This window comes from Cherax quadricarinatus, chromosome 1 (assembly GCF_038502225.1).
Source record: "Cherax quadricarinatus isolate ZL_2023a chromosome 1, ASM3850222v1, whole genome shotgun sequence".
NCBI classification, from domain to species: Eukaryota; Metazoa; Arthropoda; class Malacostraca; order Decapoda; family Parastacidae; genus Cherax; species Cherax quadricarinatus.
The window spans coordinates 62,792,804-62,819,755 of NC_091292.1; the positions used below are offsets into that span (position 1 = coordinate 62,792,804).

The 26,952-nt window shown below is 41.2% G+C and overlaps 1 protein-coding gene across 2 annotated transcripts in view; it reads left to right on the forward strand.

Moving 5' to 3' along the window:
• The window catches only part of LOC128685528 (transient receptor potential cation channel subfamily A member 1 homolog), a 52,291-nt gene that overhangs the window by 5,234 nt on the left and 20,105 nt on the right, over positions 1–26,952 (forward strand). For both annotated transcript variants that reach the window (XM_070082423.1, XM_070082432.1), the window contains exons 2-7: positions 9,913–9,998; positions 10,584–10,647; positions 10,783–10,819; positions 11,320–12,875; positions 24,799–25,205; positions 25,418–25,745. In XM_070082423.1, the coding sequence (XP_069938524.1) occupies positions 9,935–9,998; positions 10,584–10,647; positions 10,783–10,819; positions 11,320–12,875; positions 24,799–25,205; positions 25,418–25,745 (2,456 nt within the window). In that variant the 5' untranslated portion in view covers positions 9,913–9,934. The remainder of the gene's footprint in view (positions 1–9,912; positions 9,999–10,583; positions 10,648–10,782; positions 10,820–11,319; positions 12,876–24,798; positions 25,206–25,417; positions 25,746–26,952) is intronic.

Here is a 26,952-nt window from a genome sequence, read left to right on the forward strand (position 1 = left end):
AGTGTTCAAGAGAGTGACCATATGCCTGATCACATAATTTACATTTAGTTTGATCATCGTCTGTGTGTCTCCCAAACTGCCAGAAGTACTTGTAACCAAGCCTAAGCCTGGCCACTACAACATCAGTCAGTCTGTTCACATTGCAAGTTGCTCCATAAACATACTTATCTACGTTCATGTTATCATAGTGGGTTATAGATCTAGTCAGGCTTCTAACTGCATTCCTATAACAATCATTTTCATTATTTACTTCTCTCCTAATATTATTCCTAATGCTAGACACAGTTATACCAAAGTTATATTCTACATTCTCCTTCTGGGTACTCTTCTTGGCTAACATATCAACTTTATCATGAAGGAGTAATCCAATGTGTGATGGGATCCATAGCAATTGTACATTAATTCCTTTGTCCCTAATTTTTGAGTATCTATACCTGACTTCTCCAATGAGCATGTTGTTGGAGTCATTATATGAGTCAAGAGCCTTCAATGATGACATAGAATCAGTAATGATGATAGAGTCAAGCTCAGTGTCATAGGTTAGCTTTAGCGCCATTAGGATTGCAAACAATTCAGTTTGCAGTGTAGACGCCCAGTTGTTAATTCTTATGCCTAACTCAACAAATTTATTATCGTTCTTAACTAGGGAGGTGGCAACAAGAGCAGATGCAGCCCTGCCAGAAGACTCCTGTTTAGATCCATCAGTGTATATAACTTGTGATAACTTATTACTACCAGCTAGGTGAGAAATTTCTTCTTGAGCAGTTGCTCTAACAAGAGATTTAAGGAAGGGATTACTAGCAATAAGCTTCTTGGGAGGGACTTGTAGGTATGTGATATTAAATGAACACATCTTCCATGGAGGGGTGAAATGCTCTTGTTGCCTACAGTGATACAGTTCATGCAGGTTATAAAACTTAATGCAATTGCACGTTTTCACAATCCATTTAGATCTGTGTGTATTTACCTCTAGACACTTGGTAAGATTCACTGTGACAGTGTCTGGTTCGTTTCTCAACATTCTAATACCGAGTACAGTGTTAATTTCAACAATCCTATCACTGATACTAGAAATACCAAGCTCCTTCCTCATGTTAAGAACTTTTGTAGATCTGGGACAGCCAAGAATAATCCTGAGAGCTTCATTTTGCATTAACTCCAAGGGTCGGAGAGAGCTTTCTCTAGCTAATATCAACATGGGAGCAGCATAATCAATTAAGGACCTAACATAGGCTATGTACATCATTCTCACGATTCTCACATTAGCACCATAGTTGGGATTGTAGCCAGCAACAGCTTTGAGAACATTTAGCCTAGCTTTGCATTTCTTGTTTAGTTGTGGTATAGTGGATTTGTTAAAGGGTACATCTACACCAAGATATCTGTAAGTTTTAACGTAGCTAATGATTTCACCCTGCAAATAGATGGGTGGGGGATGTCGTTTGCTTGTTAATATCTTTGTTTTAGAGGAAGATATTATGAGGCCTAGTCGATTACAAATTGCTTGAACTTCATTAAGAATGGTATTCTTCATCTTATGCCCTGTTGTATGGATCATGATATCATCAGCATAGCTTATAGCTATATGTTTAGGTGAGGCAGGTAGAGCATTTAGGAGAGCATTAATCAGAATATTAAATAGCATGGGACTAAGAACTCCTCCCTGCGGTGTACCTAAAGACATTTCTTTAGAATCACTTCTGAAGCCTTGGTAAAGGACAGAGGATATTCTATTTGACAGGTATCCTATTATCCAGCAGAGTAAGCTACCACCAATATTCATTTTGGCTAGTTCATGTAGTATAACGGTTCTGTTCGCAATATCAAATGCAGATTTTAGATCAAGAAAAGTGGTAAAACTAGTAGAGGTGTGTGCAGTGAGAAAGGTGAAAATACAGTTCTGCACACTTTTACCTTTCATGAAGCCATAGAGGTAGGGGGAAAGTTGGTGTCTGATTCTGTAGTACAGTCTGTTAAGCATCATTCTTTCAAAAGTTTTACAAAGACAACTAGTTAAGGAGATCGGCCTAAATGTATCAGGCTGTTGGGGCTTAGGGATAGGCACAATGAGACTATTGGTCCAGGAAGTAGGAAGAACGCCCTCAATGTAACTGAGATTATACAGTGCCAACAAAGGGTTATCAGGCACGTGCCTTAGAGTTCTGAGAATATCATAGGTTATACCATCCTCTCCAGGAGCAGTTGATCGACCTTTGGTTAATGCATTATCTAATTCATACTCGGTAAAGAGGCAATCACTCTCATCAATATTTTGGATCATAAAATTAATCAGTTTCAACATTTCTTCAGAAGGCCTCCACTCCAAACCAACAGATACAGATACTAATGCCGGAAAAAAAATCCCCCCCCAGTACCAACAATACCACCAGTCCGATGAGATTCTTCTTTGCAAATATACAGGGTCTAAAGCCAGCAACAAACAACAAAATACCTTTCATCCGTGGACTGCTTGCAGAGGCAAAGGCAATGTTCGCGGCTTTCACTGAGACCCACATAAAGGATCACTTGGACAACGAAATATGGATCCCAGGTTACAACCTATACAGATGTGACAGAGTGAACAGGCAAAAGGAAGGGGGGGTTGGCCTGTACATTGCAGAGTCACTTGTTTGCACAGAACTGCTAAATGCCTCAAATGATGTAGTGGAAGTTTTAGCAGTAAAGGTCGAGAACCAAAACCTAGTCATTGTGGTAGTCTACAAGCCTCCGGATGCAACATCCCAGCAATTCCAGGAACAGCTGTTAAAAATTGACCACTGTCTGGAAAATCTTCCAGCTCCTGCACCCAACATCTTGCTCCTGGGGGATTTCAACTTAAGGCACCTAAAATGGAGGAATATAGCAAATAATATTGTTGCAGTAATAACACCAGGAGGCAGCTCTGATGAAAACTCACACTCACGCGAGCTTTTAAATCTCTGCACAAAATTCAATTTAAACCAGCAAATAATAGAGCCTACTAGACTGGAGAATACACTAGACCTCATCTTCACTAACAATGATGATCTGAAAAGAAATGTCACCATATCAAAAACAATATACTCAGATCACAACATAATTGAGGTTCAGACATGTATGCGTGGAGCCCCAGACCGACATAATGAGACTAGTCACGAGGGAGCATTCACCAAATTCAACTTCAATAACAAAAACATAAAGTGGGACCAAGTAAACCAAGTCCTAACCGATATAAGATGGGAAGATATACTAAGCAACACAGACCCCAACGTATGCCTAGAACAGATTAACTTGGTGGCACTCGATGTATGCACAAGGCTTATTCCTCTAAGAAAAAGGAGGAGTAGATGTAAAATAGAAAGAGACAGGCGCTCCCTTTACAGGCGACGGAAAAGAATAACAGAGCGGCTAAAAGAGGTCAATATATCTGAAATGCGTAGGGAGACACTGGTCAGAGAAATAGCAAGCATCGAACTCAAGCTAAAGGAATCTTATAGGAGTCAGGAATCGCGGGAAGAACTAAAAGCCATAAATGAAATCGAAAGAAATCCAAAGTATTTCTTCTCCTATGCCAAATCAAAGTCGAGAACAACATCCAGTATTGGGCCCCTACTTAAACAAGATGGGTCCTACACAGATGACAGCAAGGAAATGAGTGAGCTACTCAAGTCCCAATATGACTCAGTTTTTAGCAAGACGCTAACCAGACTGAGAGTCGAAGATCAAAACGAATTTTTTATGAGAGAGCCACAAAATTTGGTTAACACAAGCCTATCCGATGTTATCCTGACGCCAAATGACTTCGAACAGGCGATAAATGACATGCCCATGCACTCTGCCCCAGGGCCAGACTCATGGAACTCCGTGTTCATCAAGAACTGCAAGAAGCCCCTATCACGAGCCTTTTCCATCCTATGGAGAGGGAGCATGGACAAGGGGGTCGTCCCACAGTTACTAAAAACAACAGACATAGCCCCACTCCACAAAGGGGGCAGTAAAGCAATAGCAAAGAACTACAGACCGATAGCACTAACATCCCATATCATAAAAATCTTTGAAAGGGTCCTAAGAAGCAAGATCACCACCCATCTAGAAACCCATCAGTTACACAACCCAGGGCAACATGGGTTTAGAACAGGTCGCTCCTGTCTGTCTCAACTATTGGATCACTACGACAAGGTCCTAAATGCACTAGAAGATAAAAAGAATGCAGATGTAATATATACAGACTTTGCAAAAGCCTTCGACAAGTGTGACCATGGCGTAATAGCGCACAAAATGCGTGCTAAAGGGATAACAGGAAAAGTCGGTCGATGGATCTATAATTTCCTCACTAACAGAACACAGAGAGTAGTCGTCAACAGAGTAAAGTCCGAGGCAGCTACGGTGAAAAGCTCTGTTCCACAAGGCACAGTACTCGCTCCCATCTTGTTCCTCATCCTCATATCCGACATAGACAAGGATGTCAGCCACAGCACCGTGTCTTCCTTAGCAGATGACACCCGAATCTGCATGACAGTGTCTTCCATTGCAGACACTGCAAGGCTCCAGGCGGACATCAACCGAATCTTTCGGTGGGCTGCAGAAAACAATATGAAGTTCAACGATGAGAAATTTCAATTACTCAGATATGGTAAACACGAGGAAATTAAATCTTCATCAGAGTGCAAAACAAATTCTGGCCACAAAATAGAGCGAAACACCAACGTCAAAGACCTGGGAGTGATCATGGCGGAGGATCTCACCTTCAAGGACCATTACATTGTATCAATCGCATCTGCTAGAAAAATGACAGGATGGATAATGAGAACCTTCAAAACTAGGGAGGCCAAGCCCATGATGACACTCTTCAGGTCACTTGTTCTATCTAGGCTGGAATATTGCTGCACACTAACAGCACCTTTCAAGGCAGGTGAAATTGCTGACCTAGAAAATGTACAGAGAACCTTCACGGCGCGCATAACGGAGATAAAACACCTCAATTACTGGGAGCGCTTGAGGTTCCTGAACCTGTATTCCCTGGAACGCAGGCGGGAGAGATACATGATTATATACACCTTGAAAATCCTAGAGGGACTAGTACCGAACTTGCACATGAAAATCACTCACTACGAAAGCAAAAGACTTGGCAGACGATGCAACATCCCCCCAATGAAAAGCAGGGGTGTCACTAGCACGTTAAGAGACCATACAATAAGTGTCAGGGGCCCGAGACTGTTCAACTGCCTCCCAGCATACATAAGGGGGATTACCAACAGACCCCTGGTAGTCTTCAAGCTGGCACTGGACAAGCACCTAAAGTCGGTTCCTGATCAGCCGGGCTGTGGCTCGTACGTTGGTTTGCGTGCAGCCAGCAGCAACAGCCTGGTTGATCAGGCTCTGATCCATCAGGAGGCCTGGTCACAAACCGGGCCGCGGGGGCGTTGACCCCCGGAACTCTCTCCAGGTAATCTCCAGAAGTACTCTCTAAATTTTTTCTAATATGAGATGGAAGGTTTTCATGCCTGGATGTTTTGGACCAGTCATTTATGAGGTCTCAGTGGGATACCAGGCTTGTGAGTTTTTGGCAGGCCGTACATTCTGGCAGGTCTGGGGTTACTGGGCATGTTGTGCAGAAGTTTCTTCCCTTGTTCTGAGCCTCTCAGAATGCGGCGAGTCCTTTGAAGAAAAGTTTTAGAAAGGTTCTCCACTTGGTTAGTTGTGAGAGGTTTGTAGGTATCTGGGTCATTAAGCAGATTAAGCATTTTGTTCCTGTAATCGTCAGTGTTCATGATAACAACACCACCTCCTTTATCAGCGGTGGTGACCCTGATGGTCGTGTCTTCTGATAAACCTTTGAGTGCATTGATGTAACGTCGAGGTATGACTGGGAAGCTGCGTGTTGAGATGGCTGCTGAGATGATGCCTTGAAGATAGCCTTTTTGGAAGTCGGAGTCATTGTGTCTGTAGTTTTTGGCGATGAAATTGAGGTCTTGTTTTGGTTTCGTAATTCCTGTTGCGAATTTGAGGCCTAAGCTGAGGGCTTCAGTTTCTGTAGTTGACAGTGGACGAGATGAAAGATTTTGAATAATTTCTGCACACCATGCCCAGCAACCCCAGACCTGCCAGAATGTACGGCCTGCCAAAAACTCACAAGCCTGGTATCCCACTGAGGCCCATATCCTCGGGAATAGGCAGTGCTCCCCACCAGCTCTCAGGAATTCTCGCAAAACACCTCTCTAAACTCTTGGGCACTATCAGTCCAGCACATCTCAAACACTCGGGTGATCTTCTCAATCGTATTCGCAACATCAACATCAGGAACAAGAAACTTTCCAGCCTTGACATGACTTCCCTATTCACCAAAGTACCTACTACACAAGCAATCGATCTCTTGCGCAGGAAAATTGACGATTCACTTGATCTTCCCATTCCAACCAGCGATTTCATCGACCTTGTTGAACTATGTATTGGCTTTACGTGTTTCTCTTTCGAAAATCACCTCTTTCAGCAGACTTTTGGACTACCCATGGGTTCGCCACTCAGTGCGGTCCTGGCGAACCTATACATGGAACATCTAGAAGCCGAATGTTTCTCCACCATTATTCCTTCGTCTGTCACCTGGCTCCGTTATGTTGACGACATTCTCCTCATAACTCCTAAACGCTTCAACGTTCAAGCTCTCCAAGACAAGCTCAACCAGGTCGAGCCTTCAATCCAGTTCACACTTGAAGAAGAAGTCGACAACACTCTTCCTTTCCTTGATGTTCTGCTCTGCAAAGCTGACCACGAACTTCGTTTTAAAGTCTATCGAAAACCCACCAACCAAAACGATCTTCTCCACTTTTACTCTCACCACGACACCAAAACCAAACGTGGTGTAATTATAGGCTTCTTCCTGCGCGCACTCAGAATCTGCAGCAATGAGTTCCTTGAGGAAGAATGCACTATAATTGAACAAGTATTTTCTAAACTCCACTATCCTCGTCACTTCATCAGAGACTGCAGACGGCGGGCATTAAACATCTTCAACACACTCAGAGAAGACACTGTCGAGAAGAGATACATAGTCCTCCCCACCAACTCCATTGCCAAACATGTTTCCAACATCTTTTCCAATACATCACTCCAAGTATCTACCTCCACAACCACGACCATCAAGGACATCACCAGTAGTAGACAGGACAAGCCTCCATCCTCTGCAGGGGTATACATAATCCCTTGTAATGACTCCAACAAATTATATGTGGGCGAAACATCAAGAGACCTCCAAACACGTATTTCAGAACACCAATATGCAAGCAGGACTGACGATACAAGGAATGCCTGTGTACAACATCGCAATTCACACAACCATTTAATTAACTACAGAAACTCAAGACTTATCGCCACAGAAGACAACGCTCAATACCGAAGAATCCTGGAATCATCGCTTATCTCTATAACCAACAATTTCAACCAGAACAACGGCTTCTATAACATAGCTGAACCACTCGCCAAGAAACTTCTTCATCGCTATCCCACTTAAGAACATAGAACACTGCAGAAGGTCTACTCACAACTTGTCCAATACCCCTGCCAAGCTACCCAAGACTCTATAACCCCACTCGGTAGATCATCAGATGCAGCATTCTCCACCTGACCTCAACATTCTGAACATGACTATAAATACTCCCGTACCTTCCACCCCAGGAAGATCTGTGTGTGACTTGAAAAAGCCCACTGTGTGAGTGAAACGTTGTCAATAAAGGATCACCCTGCGAAGAAGATCAATGGCTTGATCAACTGGGACATTGGTGAATAAGGCAGTCACGTCAAAACTTGCAAGCTTCTTATCACTCATGACGTGACTGCCTTATTCACCAATGTCCCAGTTGATCAAGCCATTGATCTTCTTCGCAGGGTGATTAAAGATGATACAGAGTTACCTGTACCCCGCCAAGATTTTGTGAGCCTTGTCGAACTTTGTGTTCGTTATAACTGTTTTAGGTTTGAGGACAAGAAGTACAAACAACTCTTCGGACTAGCCATGGGATCCCCCCTTAGTGCAGTTCTTGCCAATTTATATATGGAGGACCTGGAATCAAGAAGGATCCTCAGTAACATCCCTCGCTTAGTTACATGGATGCGGTACGTAGATGATATTTTGGTCATTGTACCCAAAAATCTTGACGTACTGGGCATCCTCAACACCATTAACACTCTGGAACCTACTATTAAATTTACACTAGAGGAGGAGAAGGACAACCAATTACCTTTTCTCGACGTTCTCTTACGCACAGGGGAAAATAAACTTTCTTTTAAAGTTTACCGGAAGCCTACCTACAAGAACGATCTTCTACATTTCTTCTCTCACCATGACACAAGAACTAAAAGAGGGGTAGTTATTGGCTTCTTTCTGAGAGCCTACAGAATTTCCAGTCCACAGTTCCTCGAAGAAGAATGTACATACATCACCAACTCTTTTAGTTCACTGCACTTTCCCCTACACTTCATACGTGACTGTAGGAAACGTGCGGCACGTATCCTCAGCAAGACCAACACCTATCAAATTGAAGAAAAGCCTCCAAGTTACATCGTTTTACCGGTCAGCAACGTTGCCACTAATGTTTCAAAAATGTTTGACAGAAAACTGGCTAAAATATCTACCAGCTCTTCAACTACTATTAGGAACCTGATACAAAAACCCAAGCATGATTCTGGCACAAGTGCAGGAATCTACACTATACCATGTGGGGGGTGTGACAAAGTATATGTAGGGGAAACAGCAAGAACTCTGGACATTAGAATAACAGAACACAAAAATGCTTGCAGAAATGATGACCGCAAAAACGCATGTGTTCAACATAGAGACGATGTTGGACACCTCATGAAATTCAATGAAGCTAAACTAGTTATTAAAGAAGACGACTTAAGACGGAGAAAATGCATTGAAGCTGCACTAATTTCTGTCAGTAACACTATAAAGCAAAAATTCGGTAGTTACAGTATTTCAAAATTACTAAGCAAGAGGATATTACCCATCCTGGGAACTGGTGTTACTTGATGCCAGCAGGTCCCTCTCTTGCCTCACCTCCTTAGTTCCATTACTACTACTACTACTACTACTACTACTACTACTACTACTACTACTACTACTACGACTACTACCACCTCTACCCACGCATCACCTCACCTGACTCCCGCCACTATATATATAAATGTTTTCTTAGTTTTCTCTGTATTAGGACTGAAGAAGCCACTCGTGGCGAAACGTTTCCTTTAATAAATGTCCTGAACTGTACATAAGTGTCTTTTTCCACATCTTGTCGGTATCACCATACCATTTCCATTGACAAAGTCACACACTGTGACTTTGTCAATGGTCCAAGTTGGACCGAAACGTCGTCGTAAGCTTCTCTCTTTTATGTGCGGGTTATTTGTGTATCGTTCCAGTCACGGTATTGTGCCTTTTTTGTTATTTAGAGTTATCAGAGATTATTTCTTGGGTAGCATTGAAAACTGGGTTGGGCAAATGTTTTGTTAGTGGGATGGATTGTAAAGGACCTGCCTAGTATGGGCCATCAGGCCTCCTGCAGTGATCCTCCTTTCTTATGTTCTTATGTCTAAATATGGTTGTCATAGCTCCTCTTTTCCTCCTAATACCTTGCATTATAAGGGGCTTTCTATATAGTGGTTTATATATATTAGTTACCCTAACTGTATAATGTACTGTATCGCACTTCACGGATAAAAAATTGTTTGGTTTATTTTGAAAAAAAAAAAAAAAAAAAATATTATTTTCAGCCTTTATAACTCACATGTTTTAGCTCTGGGAGACATTTTGAAGCTCTACATATTTTAAATACTGATTTTATGGAAGTAAAGTGTGTGTATGTAGATTATTATATTAAGTATGTGGTACTTCCCTTCAAGTGCTTCGAATATTTAATGTTTCTTCTGTCACTGATTTAGGTACAGTGTTTTCACGGTCATAATGACAGATCAAGAGGACGTAGAGGTGCGTCGGAGCCTCTTGGGTTCACGGAATCCTGGTGACGGTGAGTATTTGGTAACTGTTTACTTCAAAGAGCAGCAGATTTTGCATTACTCCTTAAACATTTACTGAATTGATAATTACAAAATTAATTAATATATTTTTCACAGCAGACATTTAGGTAATGTGATATGGCTGACTCGGGTACTGCAACATTAGGCCATTGTTAATTGTAATTAGACACTTGGTTGGCGAAACGTTTCTACAAAGATAGCCAAGTGTTGCAGAAGTGTCTAATTCATCAGCCAGTAGGTTATAATTAAAAATTTTTGCAGATATCTTATATGTAATGTCATTTATTTTCTCCTAATTGGGGAAGTATAAAGGTCTTTCAAGGAAGAAAATTAAGTTACTGGAGGACATGAGAACAGATCTCCTGTAGCGGATCTTAATCATGTGATGACTGCTCGGTAAAGCATTCGGCAATAAGAGCGTAAAAAGAATTTTTGGCTGAGGAAACAATGCATTTTCATAGTTCTATTTTAATACGTATCCCTTCTCTTCTTTAACAATAGCAAAAGACTTTGACTTTCCTAATAGTTTCTCTACAGCTTGACAATTTTACTACAATTACTAATTCTGTTCATAGTTGTGGTGTCTATGGAAGAGCCAGAAAGTGCGTTTGAAGTCCATGATACTGGAGGAATGGAAAAGTATGTTCATATTCTCTTCAGTAAACAATACTTCATATTTGGGTATATCATCTTGTCCTTACCTTTGACCCATACCTAATAATAATCTTGACATAGTGGAAGCCGTCTATTGTTAACCCTCTCACGTTGTTTCAGGTGCGGCCCAAAGCAGACGAATGTAGTCAACAAATCGGTGAGATTGTTCTCACTTTATGTATTGTAATGTCATGTTACAGGATTTTTTTGCCTTGAGCTGAAGTTCATTAGTTAAACTTTTTACACAAGGTTACTTGATTTTACTCTGAGTGCAGACACTACACTAAGTAATATAACTAGACTGTAAGTACATTAACTATGCTAGGAATAAAGTTGGTATGCTAGTTCAGGAACTACACTTGTGCATACAGTAACTACAATATTATTACAGTTATTTTGTAAATACAGTAAATGCACTGCAATGATGAAATTTAATTTCTTTAAATGATTCATTAACTTTTATTTTCCAGTTTAGAGTTCTCTAAACTATACTTTTTTCAATAGGAAAAAATACTATTCTACACTGTATTGCTTGTATTGCTAGTACTGTAGTATAATTACTTGTACTGATGCTTGTACTGTAGTACAAGCATCATAAGAAATACATTATTAGTAAAGTGAAATATAAAAGTAATGCATAACACATCTTATGAGCAGATGGAGGCTCATCATGCAGCAGAGGTTGGTGATGTGCACTCGCTACAGAAGTTGGTGAAAGAACACCCAAAGAATCAAGCCATCCGAGACAATTATGGCAACACACCACTCCACCTGGCTGCTAAAGGCGGCTACCTTGAATGTTGTAAAGTTATTCTGGGGATCAGTACCAAGGAAGTCAACCTCAAAAACAAAGCTGGAAATTCCCCACTTCTACTTTCAATAGCCACAGGGAAAAAATCTACAGAGATTACGGAATTACTCATTCTCAATGGCTCAAAGTTAAATATGACAAACAAATGTAAATGGACAGCCCTGCACATAGCATCTGAGAAAGGTAATGTTAAAACATTAAAGTTGCTGCTTAAACATGATGATAAATGTCTTCAAGCTAAGGAACCAGAAGGGATGACACCTCTGCATGTAGCGGCCAAAAATGGTCACTGGATGATCTGTAAGGAGCTTGTGGAGGCAGGTGCCAATATAGAAGAGAGGGATAGTTACGGCTCGACACCACTTCACTGGGCTGCAAAAATGGGATTTACTGAATGTTGTAGGAAGCTGCTGGAGCACAACGCTTCTATTAATAGTGAAAACAGTATAGGTAACACCCCCCTTCATTTATTATATGCATCTGGCAAGGAAAAACCAGATTGTGCCAGGTTATTAATTGAATACGGAGCTGATGTTAATGCCCAAAATAAAAAAGATAAGACTCCATTTCATCTTTCCTTTCGTTCATCAATCGAAATGACAAAGATTCTCTCAGATGCAGACGTTAAATTGCAACTGACTGACTGTAATGGCAGGACTGCTTTGCATTATGCTGCTGAAAGGCCGCCTTCTGATTATGTTAAGTTTGTTATGAACAAGAAAAATTCAAAGGAAATAGTTAATATATTAGATAAGCAAGAAAAAACAGCTCTACACATAGCCATTTCTAAAAAGGCAGAAAAAAGCTCTAAATTTTTGATAAAAGTCGGTGCTGACTGCTCCATTACTTGTGGTAAAATTGGCACTGCTTTACATATAGCAGCTCAGAATGGTCTAAATGAAATCTGTGATTACCTTATTACTAAGGGTGTCAAAGTTGACACAAAGAACAGTGAAGGATTAACACCACTACACATGGCAGCCAAAGAAGGCCATAAAGGCTGTTGTGTTGTGCTGTGCAAGAGAAGTAATTCACCAGATGTTCCAGATAATAATGGAATGACAGCTCTCCACCATGCTGCCAAGGGCAAACATTCTTCTTGTTGTAATGTTATAATAGAAAAGTATCCACGTTCTATTAACTCGAAAGATAATTTTGGTAAAACTCCTCTTCATATTGCTGTGGAGGCCAAGTCCCTGGAGTGTTGTAAGGTCATGGTGACACCCAAAGCAGACCTGTGGGCAACATCGCTTACTGGCAGCCCAATCAAGATAGCTTATGAGGCAGACTCTCACGACATCTTCAAATTTCTCTTGGATAAAGTAGAAGTTAATAGAAGCCAAGGCAAAAAAGACATTAATTTTCAAGAGCTTTTTGAAAAATCGCTGGAAAATAATGACAGGTAAGACACGTGTGTCCGCTTGTGTATTTATCTATTTAAAGTTACGAGAACAGATACAGATATATAAAAGATATTCGGCATTCCTTAAATAATTTATTATAGAATTGGTTTTATTTTTCAGTTGTGGAAGGACATATTATTTCTCAGCATTATGTTCCTGCTCACGTTACTTATTGGTTCCCAATTCCCTTAAGTAAACAAATTTACTTACCATATTCTTGTTATATATTACTAATATTGCTAATCTAACATTATTAACAGTACTCCTCTTCAAGGGGGGGGGGCTCCTTGGCGTGGTGAAGAGGCTCTTGGTCTGAGGAATTAAACCTGTTGGTCTCCTTCCTCAGACCGAACCTAATTATCCCCCAATATCCCCTTCCCTATCCCATCCTCTTCTTACTCCCCAATCCTCCCTTTTTCTTTTCCTCCTTCTCCTCCTCCTCCTCCCCACCCCTCCCTTTTGCCCTTCCTCTTTTTGGCCTTCGGGATTTTTCCCACAGGCACGCTAGTTCCTAGGTAGGGGAAACGGTACAGGGATCCATCCCATTCCATTGAGGTTTGTTGGTGGTGGTGTAGTTTGCCGTGGAATCTGGATCTCCTGGGGATGTCCCAATCCCTCTCCGGTCTCCTGGGGCACGCTTTGGGTGTCTTTTGGGCGACAGGTGTATCTCTGGAGGGTGCCTTTCGGATTCCAGGGGTGGTGGCCAAAGGAGGTATGGTTTGTGGCGGATATCCAGCCACCCTCTTTTGTCCACAGAGGTAGCTCAGCAGATGTGAGGTTGCTATCCCGGATTGTTGGTTTACTGGCATGAAGGGTATGGTATGGCATGGGTTCCATGCTGCATCTGTGCTTCTTGCGGTGCTGAGGTCCTCTTGGGCGTGGAGGGAGATTTCTGGCCCTTTCATTCCTCCTACGAACTATCCCTCCCCAGCCCCCCTTTTTTTATTCTTTTTTTTTATTTTTTCTTTCTTTTTTCTTAAAAACAAAAAGAAAGAAGTAACCTAACCATGGAAGACCCAATCCATGACCCCGCTACCCCCGGGCCCCCTCTTGTTACCGCACCCCGTTCTGACCCCACCTCGTCTTTTGACCACTCTTCAGACACTCCTAATGCCCCTGTACCTCTTGCTGGTGCTGTTTCATCACCCGCTTCAGGTGCTGGGGTTTCAACTGACTCCTTCGATTTGTCTGACCTCCGCTCTCCTTTGACTATGCTTCCGGCCTCTCCCTTTATGGTGCAGCAATTTTCAAATCGCCAGCCCATCCCACATCGGAACAATTCTGGTCCCACTCCTAAACACCAACAACAATTGCCTGATGATACTTAAATAAATAACAAAAAGGCACAATACCGTGACTGGAACGATACACAAATAACCCGCACATAAAAGACAGAAGCTTACGACGACGTTTCGGTCCGACTTGGACCATTGACAAAGTCACACTAACAGAGGTGGAGCAGGACGGCTATATATAGGCAGGAAGAGGTAGAGGTAGTAGTAGTGGTAGTAGTAGTAGTAGTAGTAGTGCAAGAATTGTATATAATACCGACAGGATGAAATGACACATGCACAACACCCGGGCATCCCCACCGTAGACGTTTCGCCATCCAGCCAGCCACTGGATGGCGAAACGTCCACAACAAAGACAACCAGACGCCGCACATGTGTCTAATTTCATCAGTAGATGTAGTAGAAGAAGAAGAGGTAGTAGTAGTGGTAGTGGTAGAAGTGGGAAATAAGGAAGACGAGCCAGTCAAATACAAAGGAAGGGGAGCACTGCAAGAGAGCTAGAAACCCACAGAGGGAGAGCAAGCGCACCGAGGTGCGTGAAAGGGGAAATGGTGAAATAAAATAAAGAAGGAACAGAAACACGAGACAGGAGAGAGAAAGACAACCCAGAGGAGAAAAGGAGAGAGGAAAGGGGAAGAGGAAGAAGAAAAAGAAGAAGAAGAAGAAGAAAAATGAGGATTCAGGTTAAGTCACAGGTGTTCTGAAGTTTGGAGTATTTTACAATGTAGTGGGAGAGGAAGGCATCTACAGAGACGAAGCCAGGGCTAAGGTTCATACAAGGAAAGTTGTGTATAAGAGAGGATTCAACTAAACGGCGACTGTTCGAGTTGGAAGTAGGGAAGACAGTTTTAGCAGAAGACCAGTCAATAGGATGGCTATGATCTCTGACGTGACAGAAAAGAGCATTGTTAGTGTCGGCAAGCCTCTGTTAGTGTGACTTTGTCAATGGTCCAAGTCGGACCGAAACGTCGTCGTAAGCTTCTGTCTTTTATGTGCGGGTTATTTGTGTACTGATGATACTTCTTTGCCACCTTCTTGTTCTACTCAGAAAAGACCGACATGTCATGCTCTCCCTTTCCACGCTTGGTTTCAGAATGCACAATGGACTAAATTCTTTATGACCGACTTCCTCTATTGCCTATCTTTCCGACCATAGTATTGGCAAGGCGCTCCTACTCCATGTTGGTAGAGATATTTCCTTTCATGCTCTCAAGAGTGGTACCCGCATCATCACTGTCCAGAATGCCACCCAAGCTTGTGTTCTTTCTCTTCTTTCACATATCGATACTGTTCCTGTCACTATCGATAAACATTCTCTCAATTCTTGTAGTGGTACTGTTATTCTACCCGATACCATAATCCAACAGAATTTCCAGACATGTGCCAATGACATTCTCGAACAGCTGGAACTCCAAGATCTCCCAATCCTCGAAGTAGATACTTGCGTCCTTTTGTGGGGTGAGGAAGGGTCTTTGAATTCTTTGAATTCTGAAACACTTGAGGGGCCACCAGCCCAATTTCTGACGTGGTCAAGATAATTATGCGAAAAAATGATTTTGTGTTTTGTTTAGAGAAAAATAGTGTAAGTACCTGGCAACATTTTGGTGAAAATCCCATTGTAATACGATGAAACATGTCAGGTGACGACCTGCCAGGTAAATATATGCGTAAGTGCGAGGTGAATTTTTTATATTTTTTGTTTGTTCCTTAATTTTCTGACTATTTTTTTCTTTCTAATACACTAAATTTACCACTTAATATCATTACAATGCGGGAGGAGCTTATATCAGAGGTGTGAAAATTTGTCTAGACTGCCTCTGCGTCAGTCATTATTAATGACCTGCCTGCACCTCAGAAATTCCTGTTTCCAAGGGGGTGAGAATCCCCTAGAATAAGTATACAGAGAGTGACACTAGCTTCTAAGGCTGACAAAGAGATGCCGGTATGTACCAGTCATGAACTGCCGCCTGCACAAAGGCCCACAGCTCAACTCACTCGCAATTTCCCCCAGAAACTGGCCAGAGTACTGAAGAAAAGGGGAGGTCTCGTCTTACTGTATGGGCCTGACGGAGGAGGACATCTACCGTACGTTGAGGTGCCTCCACCAGATTTCCCCAGGTCTAGTATGTGAAGACACGTGGGGGTGCCACCTGCTGATCACGGCACTTGTTGCTCCAGCAGTGTCTGGTCTTAGAAGAAGGGCACTGCGGTCTCAAAACCCCATGCCCAGCATTTAAACTTGGGCTGCCAGTTCTCCCTGGCTAACATAACCTAGTGTTTGCCTACATTATCGGCCTATTTCTACGTTAAGGTCTTAGGTCTACATTAATATTATCTACAGTTGCCTCAATAACTCTAATATTAGTGTACTAACAGTATAAACTGCCTACTTCTTCCCTGAAGGGTAAATCTATCAATTAAGATGTACCTTTCCAACCACCTTCGCCAACCCGGGTGTGTGTGTGTGTGTGTGTGTGTTTTGGGTGGGTGTAAGGGCCACCCAACCCAGACGTTCTATCCGCCACCTGATGGGATCTTTGTACGACGTATCTGCCCTGTGGAACTTTAGGACCGAATAAATTTCCACAAGAGGTGGGAGGAGCTAGAATGGTGCAACATCGAGTTGCTGACGACAGGACTCTGCTTATCACTCACAAGATGTCTTATACTGATGCTATTATTACTAATATTATTTTTCTGTTTATATCATTTACTCAATAATGATAGTATGCATAATATAACTTGGATAAACGCATAAGAAAGCCAGCCAAAACAATAATATTTGTATATTATACCCAGAGGTGGTGCCTGATATTGATGAAATGATTAAGCTAGATCCTCTCTATAAGAGAAGGGTTTTCTATGTTACCTCTGGTAGCACTACAGAAAACGGTGTTTTTAACATGGGAAACAATAAGAAATCACTAATATCGCATAAATAAACCCAAAGTAGGGCAATTTTTGTGATTTTTTTTTTAGCTAGTAATTAGCTAGTTCGCGCGTTTACCCGAATATCTCGAAACTAGGATTTTGGTCTATTGCTTGTCACTGCGCCATTATTAATGATTGGATTGAAACGATTTTCACAGACAATATAAAACAGTGTGTTTGAATATATTAAAGTGAATTTTTTGGAATATCTCAAGTATTTTTTATTTTGTGGGGGGTAAAAGGCAGATATTTTGATGAATGTCAAAAAAGTGCACCAAATGTATTGTTTTTCACCATAATAATAAGCTATATTAGATGAATTGTATCCAAAATATTCGTTTTAGACGTATTCTAACAGAATTGTTGGAAGTGTCACTCATAGTGCCAATTTGTCATGCCATGCTGCCATATGTCAAAATCAGTAAATATTTTTTCTCCATTGTTGGTCAATCATATTCAAACTTTGTCATATTTATTTACATATGCACTTCTAAACGTACACCAAAAATAAAAGAAATCGGGAGAAAGATAAAGGAGGGAACGAAATTGGAGCATTAACCCCTTAATTGAAGCTATCTCTGAATATATTGCAGAGACCAAACCATCAATGGACACTGATCCACCCCCTGTTCCTTCTCTTTCCTCTCCTCCATCTGTGCAACTCCTTTCTTCGCAGTACACTGTTCCTTCGCTGCTTGAACGTTTTCCGCTACTGCCGCATGTGGACTTTACTAACCCCTCTAGTCCGTAGGTACCCTTACCTGTGGATTTCTGATATCTTTATCGTTGCCAATCATGGCCTATTTACAGTGGAATATATGCAGCCTCAGGGGCAATGGGTGACCTTCAGATGTTGCTCTCCCAGATTTCCCCTGCTGGTGTTTGCTCACAAGAATCAAAATTACACTCTGCTGTTACCTATCCCATCTCAGGCTATAATTTATTGTATTCTTCGGATCCTTTTCCTAATGGGACCTTTAATGAAAGTGCCCTTCTACGCACTGATATTCCATACCATCAGCTATTTGTTCGTACTTCGCCGCATTACACAGCAGCCCATATCCGCTTGCATAGGTGGTATACATCTATCCCAGATGTTGCCTTTCTTGTTTTGTTCTTACCGCCGCCACTTCTGTTACTTGGCAATTATAATGCCCATCATTTCTTCTGGGGGTCTCACTCTGATTCCTGTGGCATTCAGTTGGAGACTTTTCTTGCTTCCCACCCCCTCCATATTTTAAATACAGGTACTCCCACCCATTTTGATCCTCGTACTCATACTCTCTTGCATTCTTCTCTCTGTCTGCTCTTCCTCTACCGCACTAGACTTCACCTGGTCTGTTCTCCCAGACTTACATGACAGTGATCATTTTCCAATCATTCTTACTTCTCCTTCATATTCACCACCTTTTTGTAGCCCGTGCTGGCAATTTGATCAAGCAAATTGGGACCTTTACTCGCAACTAACTGCTTTTAGTGAGGTTCCTTCTTCGTCCTCCATTGATGAGCTTTTACACATCATCTTGTCCTCAGTTTTAACCACAGCTTCTCATTCTATACCCCAAACCTCTGGCAGGAATTCTCAGAAGTGCATACCTTGGTGGTCTGCTTGTGCTCGTGCAGTACACTTGAAACGCACTGCGTGGGGCAGGTACCGGTACAATAGAACCACTGAGGCACTTCCTGATTTTAAGCAGAAGTGTGCGGTCGCTCGCCAAGTCATCCATGATGCTAAACGCACTTGCTGGCAAGATTGTTTCCACCATCACCTCTGGTTCCTCTATGAGTGCAGTCTGGAGAAAAGTGCGGAAATTGAGTGGTAAATACTCTCCTGACCCGGCTCCTGTTCTGCAGGTCGCCAGTGTTGATATAGGAAACTTCTTGATGTTGCCATTGAAATTGGCAATCATCTGGCCCATATTTCTCGGGGGCTCCATCTATGCCCCTCGTTTCTTTCCTCAAAGTCTGCCAGAGAGTTAGCACCCGTGGACTTTTCTTCTCTCAGAGAAGAACCGTATAATGTGCCTTTTACACTTCAGGAACTGGAGGTGACACTCTCAGCTTGCAGATCATCGGCAGCTGGGCCTGACGACATTCATATTCGGATGTTACAACATTTACATCAGTAAGCCCTTGCAGTCCTCTTACACCTCTTCAATCTTATTTGATCACAAGGAGTTCTTCCCCAGCTGTGGAAATCTGCCATTGTTCTCCCTCTCCGCAAACCGGGTACTAAGGGACATGATGCCTCCCACTATCATCCCATTGCTCTTACCAGTGCAGTTTGCAAAGTGATGGGATGTCTGGTAAATCGACGTTTAATTTGGTATTTAGAGACACACAACACTCTCCACTAATCAATATGGCTTTCGTAAGGGCCGTTCTACCAGACTCCTTCCTACGCTTGGATATGTATGTTCGTAATGACTTTGCAAATAACCACTCAGTTATTGTCATATTTTTTGACCTTGAGAAGGCATATGACATAACTTGGAGGTATAATATTTTGGCCCAAGCCCACTCCTTAGGCCTCCGAGGCAATCTACCATCCTTCCTTAAGAACTTTTTCACTGACAGACATTTCCATGTTCGGGTTAATAATGTGCTCTCCCCGGACTTTGTCCAAGCTGAAGGTGTCCCCCAGGGATGTATTCTGAGCACAACACTTTTCCTTCTTGCTATAAATGATTTGGCCTCTAGTCTTCCATCCAATATTTGGTCATCATTCTATGTTGATGACTTCACTATTGCTTGTGCATGCGCTGACTGTCACCTCATTACAGTTTCTCTCCAGCATGCGGTCGACCGTGTTTCCAATTGGGCCAGCATGCATGGGTTTAAATTTTCCAGTACTGAAACTCGACAAATTACTTTCACTAGACACTCTGTCATCTCCGATCATCCTTTGTACCTCTATGGCTCTCATATCCCTCCCTGAACGTTATACAGTCAGGTTTCTAGCCTTCTCTTTGACCGGAGGTTATCCTGGAAACCTCACATTACCTCTCTGAAGGCAACTTGTCACAGCCGGCTGAACCTTCTTAAAACCCTTGCTCATCTTTTATGGGAAGCTGATCGTCGAACTCTCCTTCGCCTACATTCAGCCCTCATTTTATCGAAACTCGATTATGGTGACAAGATCTATTCAGCGGCATCTCCTGCTACTCTCTCTAGCCTTAATCCCATCTATCACCAAGGATTACGTTTATGCCTTGGTGCTTTTCACTCTTCCCCTGTTGAAAGCCTCTATGCAGAAGCGAATGTTCCATCCTTGTCCGATCGCCGTGATGCCCATTGCCTTCGCTACTATGTACACTCTCATGATCTCCGCAATCCTTCCATTTATAGAATAGTCACCGATATTAGTAGACATTCTTCATTTGTTCACCGCCCCTGTTTGCTCCGTCCCTTTTCTCTTGGCCTACATTCGCTCTTGTCTTCGCTTCAGTTACCACCTTTCTATGTTCATGTAGCATCTCACTTTTCCCTACCCCCCCTGGGAAGTTCCAGCTGTTCGAGTCTGTTCTTTCTCACTCCCTTGCTCGAAAGCCCAACTGCGTACAGTGCCTTCCTGCTCTTTTTCTTGACCACTTCCACTCTCATTATCATGCCATCGCAGTGTACACAGATGGCTCTAGGTCTTCTGATGGCGTCGGATTCGCAGCAGTGTTTCCGGACAGCGTCGTGCGAGGGCATTTACTATCTTCGGCTAGCATTTTTACTGTTGAATTGTATGCCATTGTTGCAGCACATATCCTTATTGCATCTTTGCCTGTGTCATCATTTGTGGTTGTTTCAGACTCCCTTAGTGCTTTACAGGCTATACAAAAATATGATACACCACGCCCCCTAGTTCTCAGTATCTAACTTTAGTTACATCGTATCTTTACCTGGCATATTGTTTTTTGTTGGGTCCCTGGTCATGTTGACATACAGGGTAATGAACAGGCAGACACTGCTGCACAGTCATCAGTCCATAACCTTCCAGTTTCATATAGAGGTGTTCCATTCACGGACTATTTTGCTGTTGTAGCTACCCACCTTCACACCCTTTAGCAACAATGTTGGTCTGCTCTGCTCTGCTCAATAACAAACTTCATTCTATTAAACCGAGTAGAGGTTACTGGCCATCTTGTCATCAGTGTCGAGGTTGGGAGACTACTCTCTCCCGCTTTCACATTGGCCTCACTCATCTTACTCATGGATATCTCGTGGAGAGGAGCCCTGCTCCTCTCTGTGAGAATTGTCAGGTTCCAGTATCGGTTAGTCACATTCTGTTAAACTGCCCACTCTATCAACGAGCAAACAGAATTTACCTCCAACTTTGTCTACACTCTGCTGCTCTCTCTTTACCTTCCCTTCTTGCTGATGGATCCTCCTTTCATCTGGACTCTCTCATTAAACTTTTTGACAACAACTGACTTACTCCACAAACTCCGATGATGACACCTTTAACACTCCCCTCATCCCTTTCTACCTCAATCTCTTGCTACCCTCTACCCCTGCACTATCCACTGCCCCGCTGTTCTCTGTAGCCTACTAATCATCCCTCCCCCCTTTTGCTGCCCGATACCCTCGCTTCCTTCCATGCCCTGCAGCGCTGTATAGCCCTTGTGGTTTAGCGCTTCTTTTTTATTATAATACTAACAGTACTACTCTAAGACAAAAAAAAATTATATGGAAATGACATACAACTGGGTCGATGAACCAGATTTCAGCTGTTCCTACTAATTAAATGATGCTGTCAGCTGCTTTATTTTTATGAACAAGTACGTCACCCTGAATCACTAGACTTCAGGCAAAACACTTCAGCATTATAGAAATGTAATGTGTCAACAATTTTTATTGACTTTTCTGTAATTATAATTAGTGTTACATGCTGCATAATCGTAAAAAAAATATGTAAAAATATCCTGCAATATGACTGCCAGACCTCCCACTTGTCCTCTCCAGTCAGTTTGTTTCTTACAAGTTTCATGGTGTTAGGTCAGCAAAGTTTTTATTTTATATTCTAGCTGTTTTGTGTTTATTTATCCTGGCCTATTCAGATTTTCTGGCTCACACTCTTCCAATATTTTATATCATTAAACCTATAACAGTTGCATTTTTTTGCTTCCAAAATTCACAGATACACCAAAATATATTAAGAAATAACACGCACATATTTACTTCCTAAATAAGTCAATATATTTCGTTTCGATGGAAATCATTGTTGCTGTTATGTGGGATTAGCAATATTTAACTAAGTTTTTTAATCAAGATCATTTTGTCCTTTGATCATTTTAAATGTTGAGAAATGTGTGACAAGCTAAATCAAAGATTAAATAGTGGACTATAGGGGGAACTTAGCTTGATATACAGCTCTCGCCTACACAGCTGTCCCTGCAGGCAATGTCTTGAGAGGTTGTATCATCCATCTCTCAACGGGCTGTAATAAAAAATTTGTTATGGGTATAAATTACCCCTAGGGGGTATTATGTCAGCATATCTCATAAACTGATTGCTGACAACACTTACTGTTGTGGACTCAATGGTCCGTATTTCACTGGGTATTGGTATGCTAATAAACACAATATCCGCTGCGCAGCCAACCTACCACTGTTATGTTCATTAAATGTACCTGGGTATTTGTAGCTGACCCGTAGTTGCACCCGGATATCCTTTGTCTTGGTTGAAGAATAGTGTTCTTTGAAGAATGTTGCACTACGCTCTGTTGAATCACAATACTCGTTGTTACACTGTTCATCAAGATTTGTTTATTCACAATCTTATCACTAAAAAAGCTGATCACACTTCTCTGTAAGCATTTATATGTGTTTTGTGAGACACTTTTATACACACTAACGTGCGGATCAGTGTTCTTTGTTGGTTATTCTGGCGTCAATGTGAGCCCCATCAGAGTCAAAAGTAATCTGACGTCACAGCGTCTTGCCCCACCTCGCTTGTCCCCTGCATAAAGGAAAAGCTGACATGGCATTTTTTTCCCCTCCATGCCAAACTTCCACTAAGAAGCAATGCAGAATGCTTGATTCTTGCTGTCTTAAGCATATATAACAATGTGCACTATCTTTACCATGGTAAGCTGTATAGCCCTTGTGGCTTAGCGCTTCTTTTTGATTATAATAATAATAATTTACCATGGTAATAAAGTGGAAGCAGGATTTTCTTTAATTGTCCTGGTAAGGTAAGAGATTGACTGTCTCTTATTTAACTAAACTACTTGCAACATCGGTCTCTTGCAAGGAGCCGCGTGACCATGTCACATGCTCGTACTGCATCTGGGATCAATTAGTGTTGATGCAGAGATGCAGAAGCAAGACGCCATCAGCCCCTCTGGAGGGCTGAGTCCCTCAGAGGGCTGAAAGGCTGAAAGGGCTGAAGGGGCTGATACCCCCCTCCTGGAGAAAATTTCTCCACATTAAATAATATTAAAGTTCCTCTCAATCTTCGCTTTAGAGATAAATCTTGTTCAGTCTGCCATCTGTCACTTGCTATTCTATCTGTACATACCTGTATATATCATCTGGAGAAGGCAAATATACATTATAGACTACTGTTGATTTTTGTTTGCTCCATATTCCCATTACGAACAGGTCTCACAGGCCCTTCTTTACCTGTGTTCATAGTATAAATACACTATATACAGTCCACTTAATGTAACTATATTTTTTCTATCAGGGTTACTTCAGGGGAAATCATACCAACACGTATGTAATATTTCTAGTGAGATGTTCATGATTATACAGTATGAGCAAAGTAAGCAAAGTAACATTTATGAAGGGATTCAGGGAAACCGGCAGGCCGGACTTGAGTCCTGGAGATGGGAAGTACAGTGCCTGCACTCTGAAGGAGGGGTGTTAATGTTGCAGTTTAAAAACTGTAGTGTAAAGCACCCTTCTGGCAAGACAGTGATGGAGTGAATGATGGTGAAAGTTTTTCTTTTTCGGGCCACCCTGCCTTGGTGGGAATCGGCCGGTGTGATAATAAAAAAAAAAAAAATTTATCAAAATACTGTTTAAGTAAATCCCCTTGTGAATTTAAGAAACAATTTAAGAAAAATTGGGGGAGATGTAAGACTAACTCTTAATTAAATTTCACAAATTCGACCACATTATTACATTTTCTTTCTGTGCCTGCATCCTTTGTTTTAATCTAAAAATTACCCACCAGTGAAGATCGTAAAATAACATCAAGAAATCTCGAATAGATAATTCCACAGATACCTCTGAGGACAGCTCACACTTCCAGCAAAACACAGCATTATATACACCAAGAGGTGTATATCTCTCAGTATATATAAACTCGCTTTAAATCCCCATTTTAAGGATTAAAAAAATTTTAACTGGTGGTTAACAGGTTACATCGTGCTTAGCGCTTAGTATGAGTGTTTGAGTAGATATAAATAATGGAAGTAGTAGTATTGATGTAATCAGTCTGTCACCCACTGTGGGAGGTGTCGAAAAACAAGCGGTCAGAACTAATGTGGTCATCTATACAATTTAAACCCACGTCAGGAAGCGGCACTTGTCTCCTGACGAATAAAATAATTACGTCTTGTATATTAGAGTAGAGGTAAGGTGAAGCATATGATGACTTCTGAATATTTATTATTTACTTTTCTATTGCATGAACTTAACATGTATAATAGTTGCAATAGTATAAGTTTTATTTTAAATTTGACTATGGTCTTCATTTACAGAAAAATGATGGAAATTATCATAGACAGTTGCTTCTGGGAAGAGGCCTTCAAACCTGCCGAAGAAATTTTAGAAAAGAAGCTGAAGAACAAGAATTTGATTTTGCTTGTGAAGGATTATCCAGATTTAGTAAGACGTGTGCTGGACAAGTGTATACAAACCCCAGATAACAGTAAAGATACACAGCAACAGCCCCCAGATAACAGTGAAGATACACAGCAACAGCCCCCAGATAACAGTGAAGATACACAGCAAAAGCCCTCAGATAACAGTGAAGATACACAGCAAAAGCCCCCAGATAACAGTGAAGATACACAGCAAAAGCCCCCAGATAACAGTAAAGATACACAGCAACAGTCACACACACGTTACTTAGTACACTACCTGGATGAGGCATACCCACTACCAGGTATGAAATGTGTTAATATAGGACAATTCCTTACCGCTATTAGCATATTTTCCAATATAAAAAAAAAAAGATGCTTTCTTTCTTTTAACTGAGTTCTTTTTGTCGCTTCTAATTAATATAGAAATGAGGAATGAACTAAAGAACTAAGCATACCAACCTATGCAATTTGTTTGTCATTTTGTGTAACTCATGTTCGTATTTCTTCATTGTAGGCAAAAAGGAAAGTGTCACTTGTAATAATAAAAGTGCCACTCGCCTAAATACCGGCAATCAAAACTCACTTTTGAGAGAACCTTTTGAAACGGAGAGTGGGAAATTAGTGGCCGGAGTGGAGTTGGCCAAGGTGGACCAGGACTGGCGCAACGACCACCTCTTAGAATGTATCATTCGCTACAAGCACCACGACCTGCTGAAACACCCTCTCGTCACCTGCTGGCTTCAGTACAAGTGGAAACAATACATCAGATGGCATCAGGTTTTCTGTCTAGGAATGGCTTGCATCTTGGCGATCTTATTAACAGTGTTTACTATAATATCTTGGTAATTATGAGAGGTTTCTGTTTTACATATTTGTGATTACCTGTTGGTAGTTACAAGAGCAGTGCCACAGTATGTTCATGTTATCACATCTTTAGGGTTTTTATATCACCGTTTTCGTAACTGTTGCGTTTACTATTTTCACTTTTATCTTATCGAATTATTCTTCCAGTTTGTAGAAATAGTCTTGTACCTTTTTAGTATAATTTTTTTAGTTGACAATAATTGCTTCATATTCTTATTACAATTATATGATAAGGATACACTTTTCAATGCGATTAAAGAAAGTGCTCATGGTAAGTGTTTGACCATGGACCATGTTTGATCATATTTGGTTGAAGAGTAAATTTTGAAGCTGGTGTGTGCTATATTAATGTGCATCAAAGACACTGCTTTTAGTCGTAGAAAATTTTCAAGGCGGTATACCTTTGTTCTTATATGAAGGTAAAGTGATTTAAAGGTAAAGCCAATGATTTTTAAATATGATGTCGCCTCTTCAGTTGGGATATATCGTTCTTATTTAGTAATTTTTATCACCTTAATTTACAAAGTGTAGTAACTCATTATATTACTATGTGCATTGTCTTTTATATGAAGTTAAAAATTTCTAACTAAAGTAGGATTGAAATGGAATATCTTTAACTTAATCTACTTAATTTGGTGTATGTACATAAGTGCTTGGGTTCATGGTCTTTATTCACCTCCAGAAACATGTTCTCTCTCTGGAAACGGGATTGCATGGTCCTGTATGTGCACCTTCTAAAACAGAAAAAATACCTGTTAATATTTAAAAAAAAATTAATAAAAAATTCTGGTACATACACACTCATACTTTCTCTCATTAGCTCGAAACATACACACATGGGGAAACTGCTTTTATCAGTTGACACAAATTTCACACAGTATACTATCATATCTCACTTACCTAACCTAGAATACTGGTAACATTAAGAGTTTCAAAATAGCGTTCTACCTTCTTGTGTTCTACCACTTATAAAGAACTTAATAAATTTGTGCTTAATTTAACTCCATGGACCAAAAACCACTAACCGGCTCCAAGTTCCTCCCTTGATGGGTATAATGTTCAGATCTTGACAAAAGTTAAAATCATTGCTTTACAGAAAGTACAGTAGGTGGTTGGACAAAATAATATAAACACCTAGTGACTGAACTGCCGAATGACTGAATAATCAATTAAAATGTGTGACAT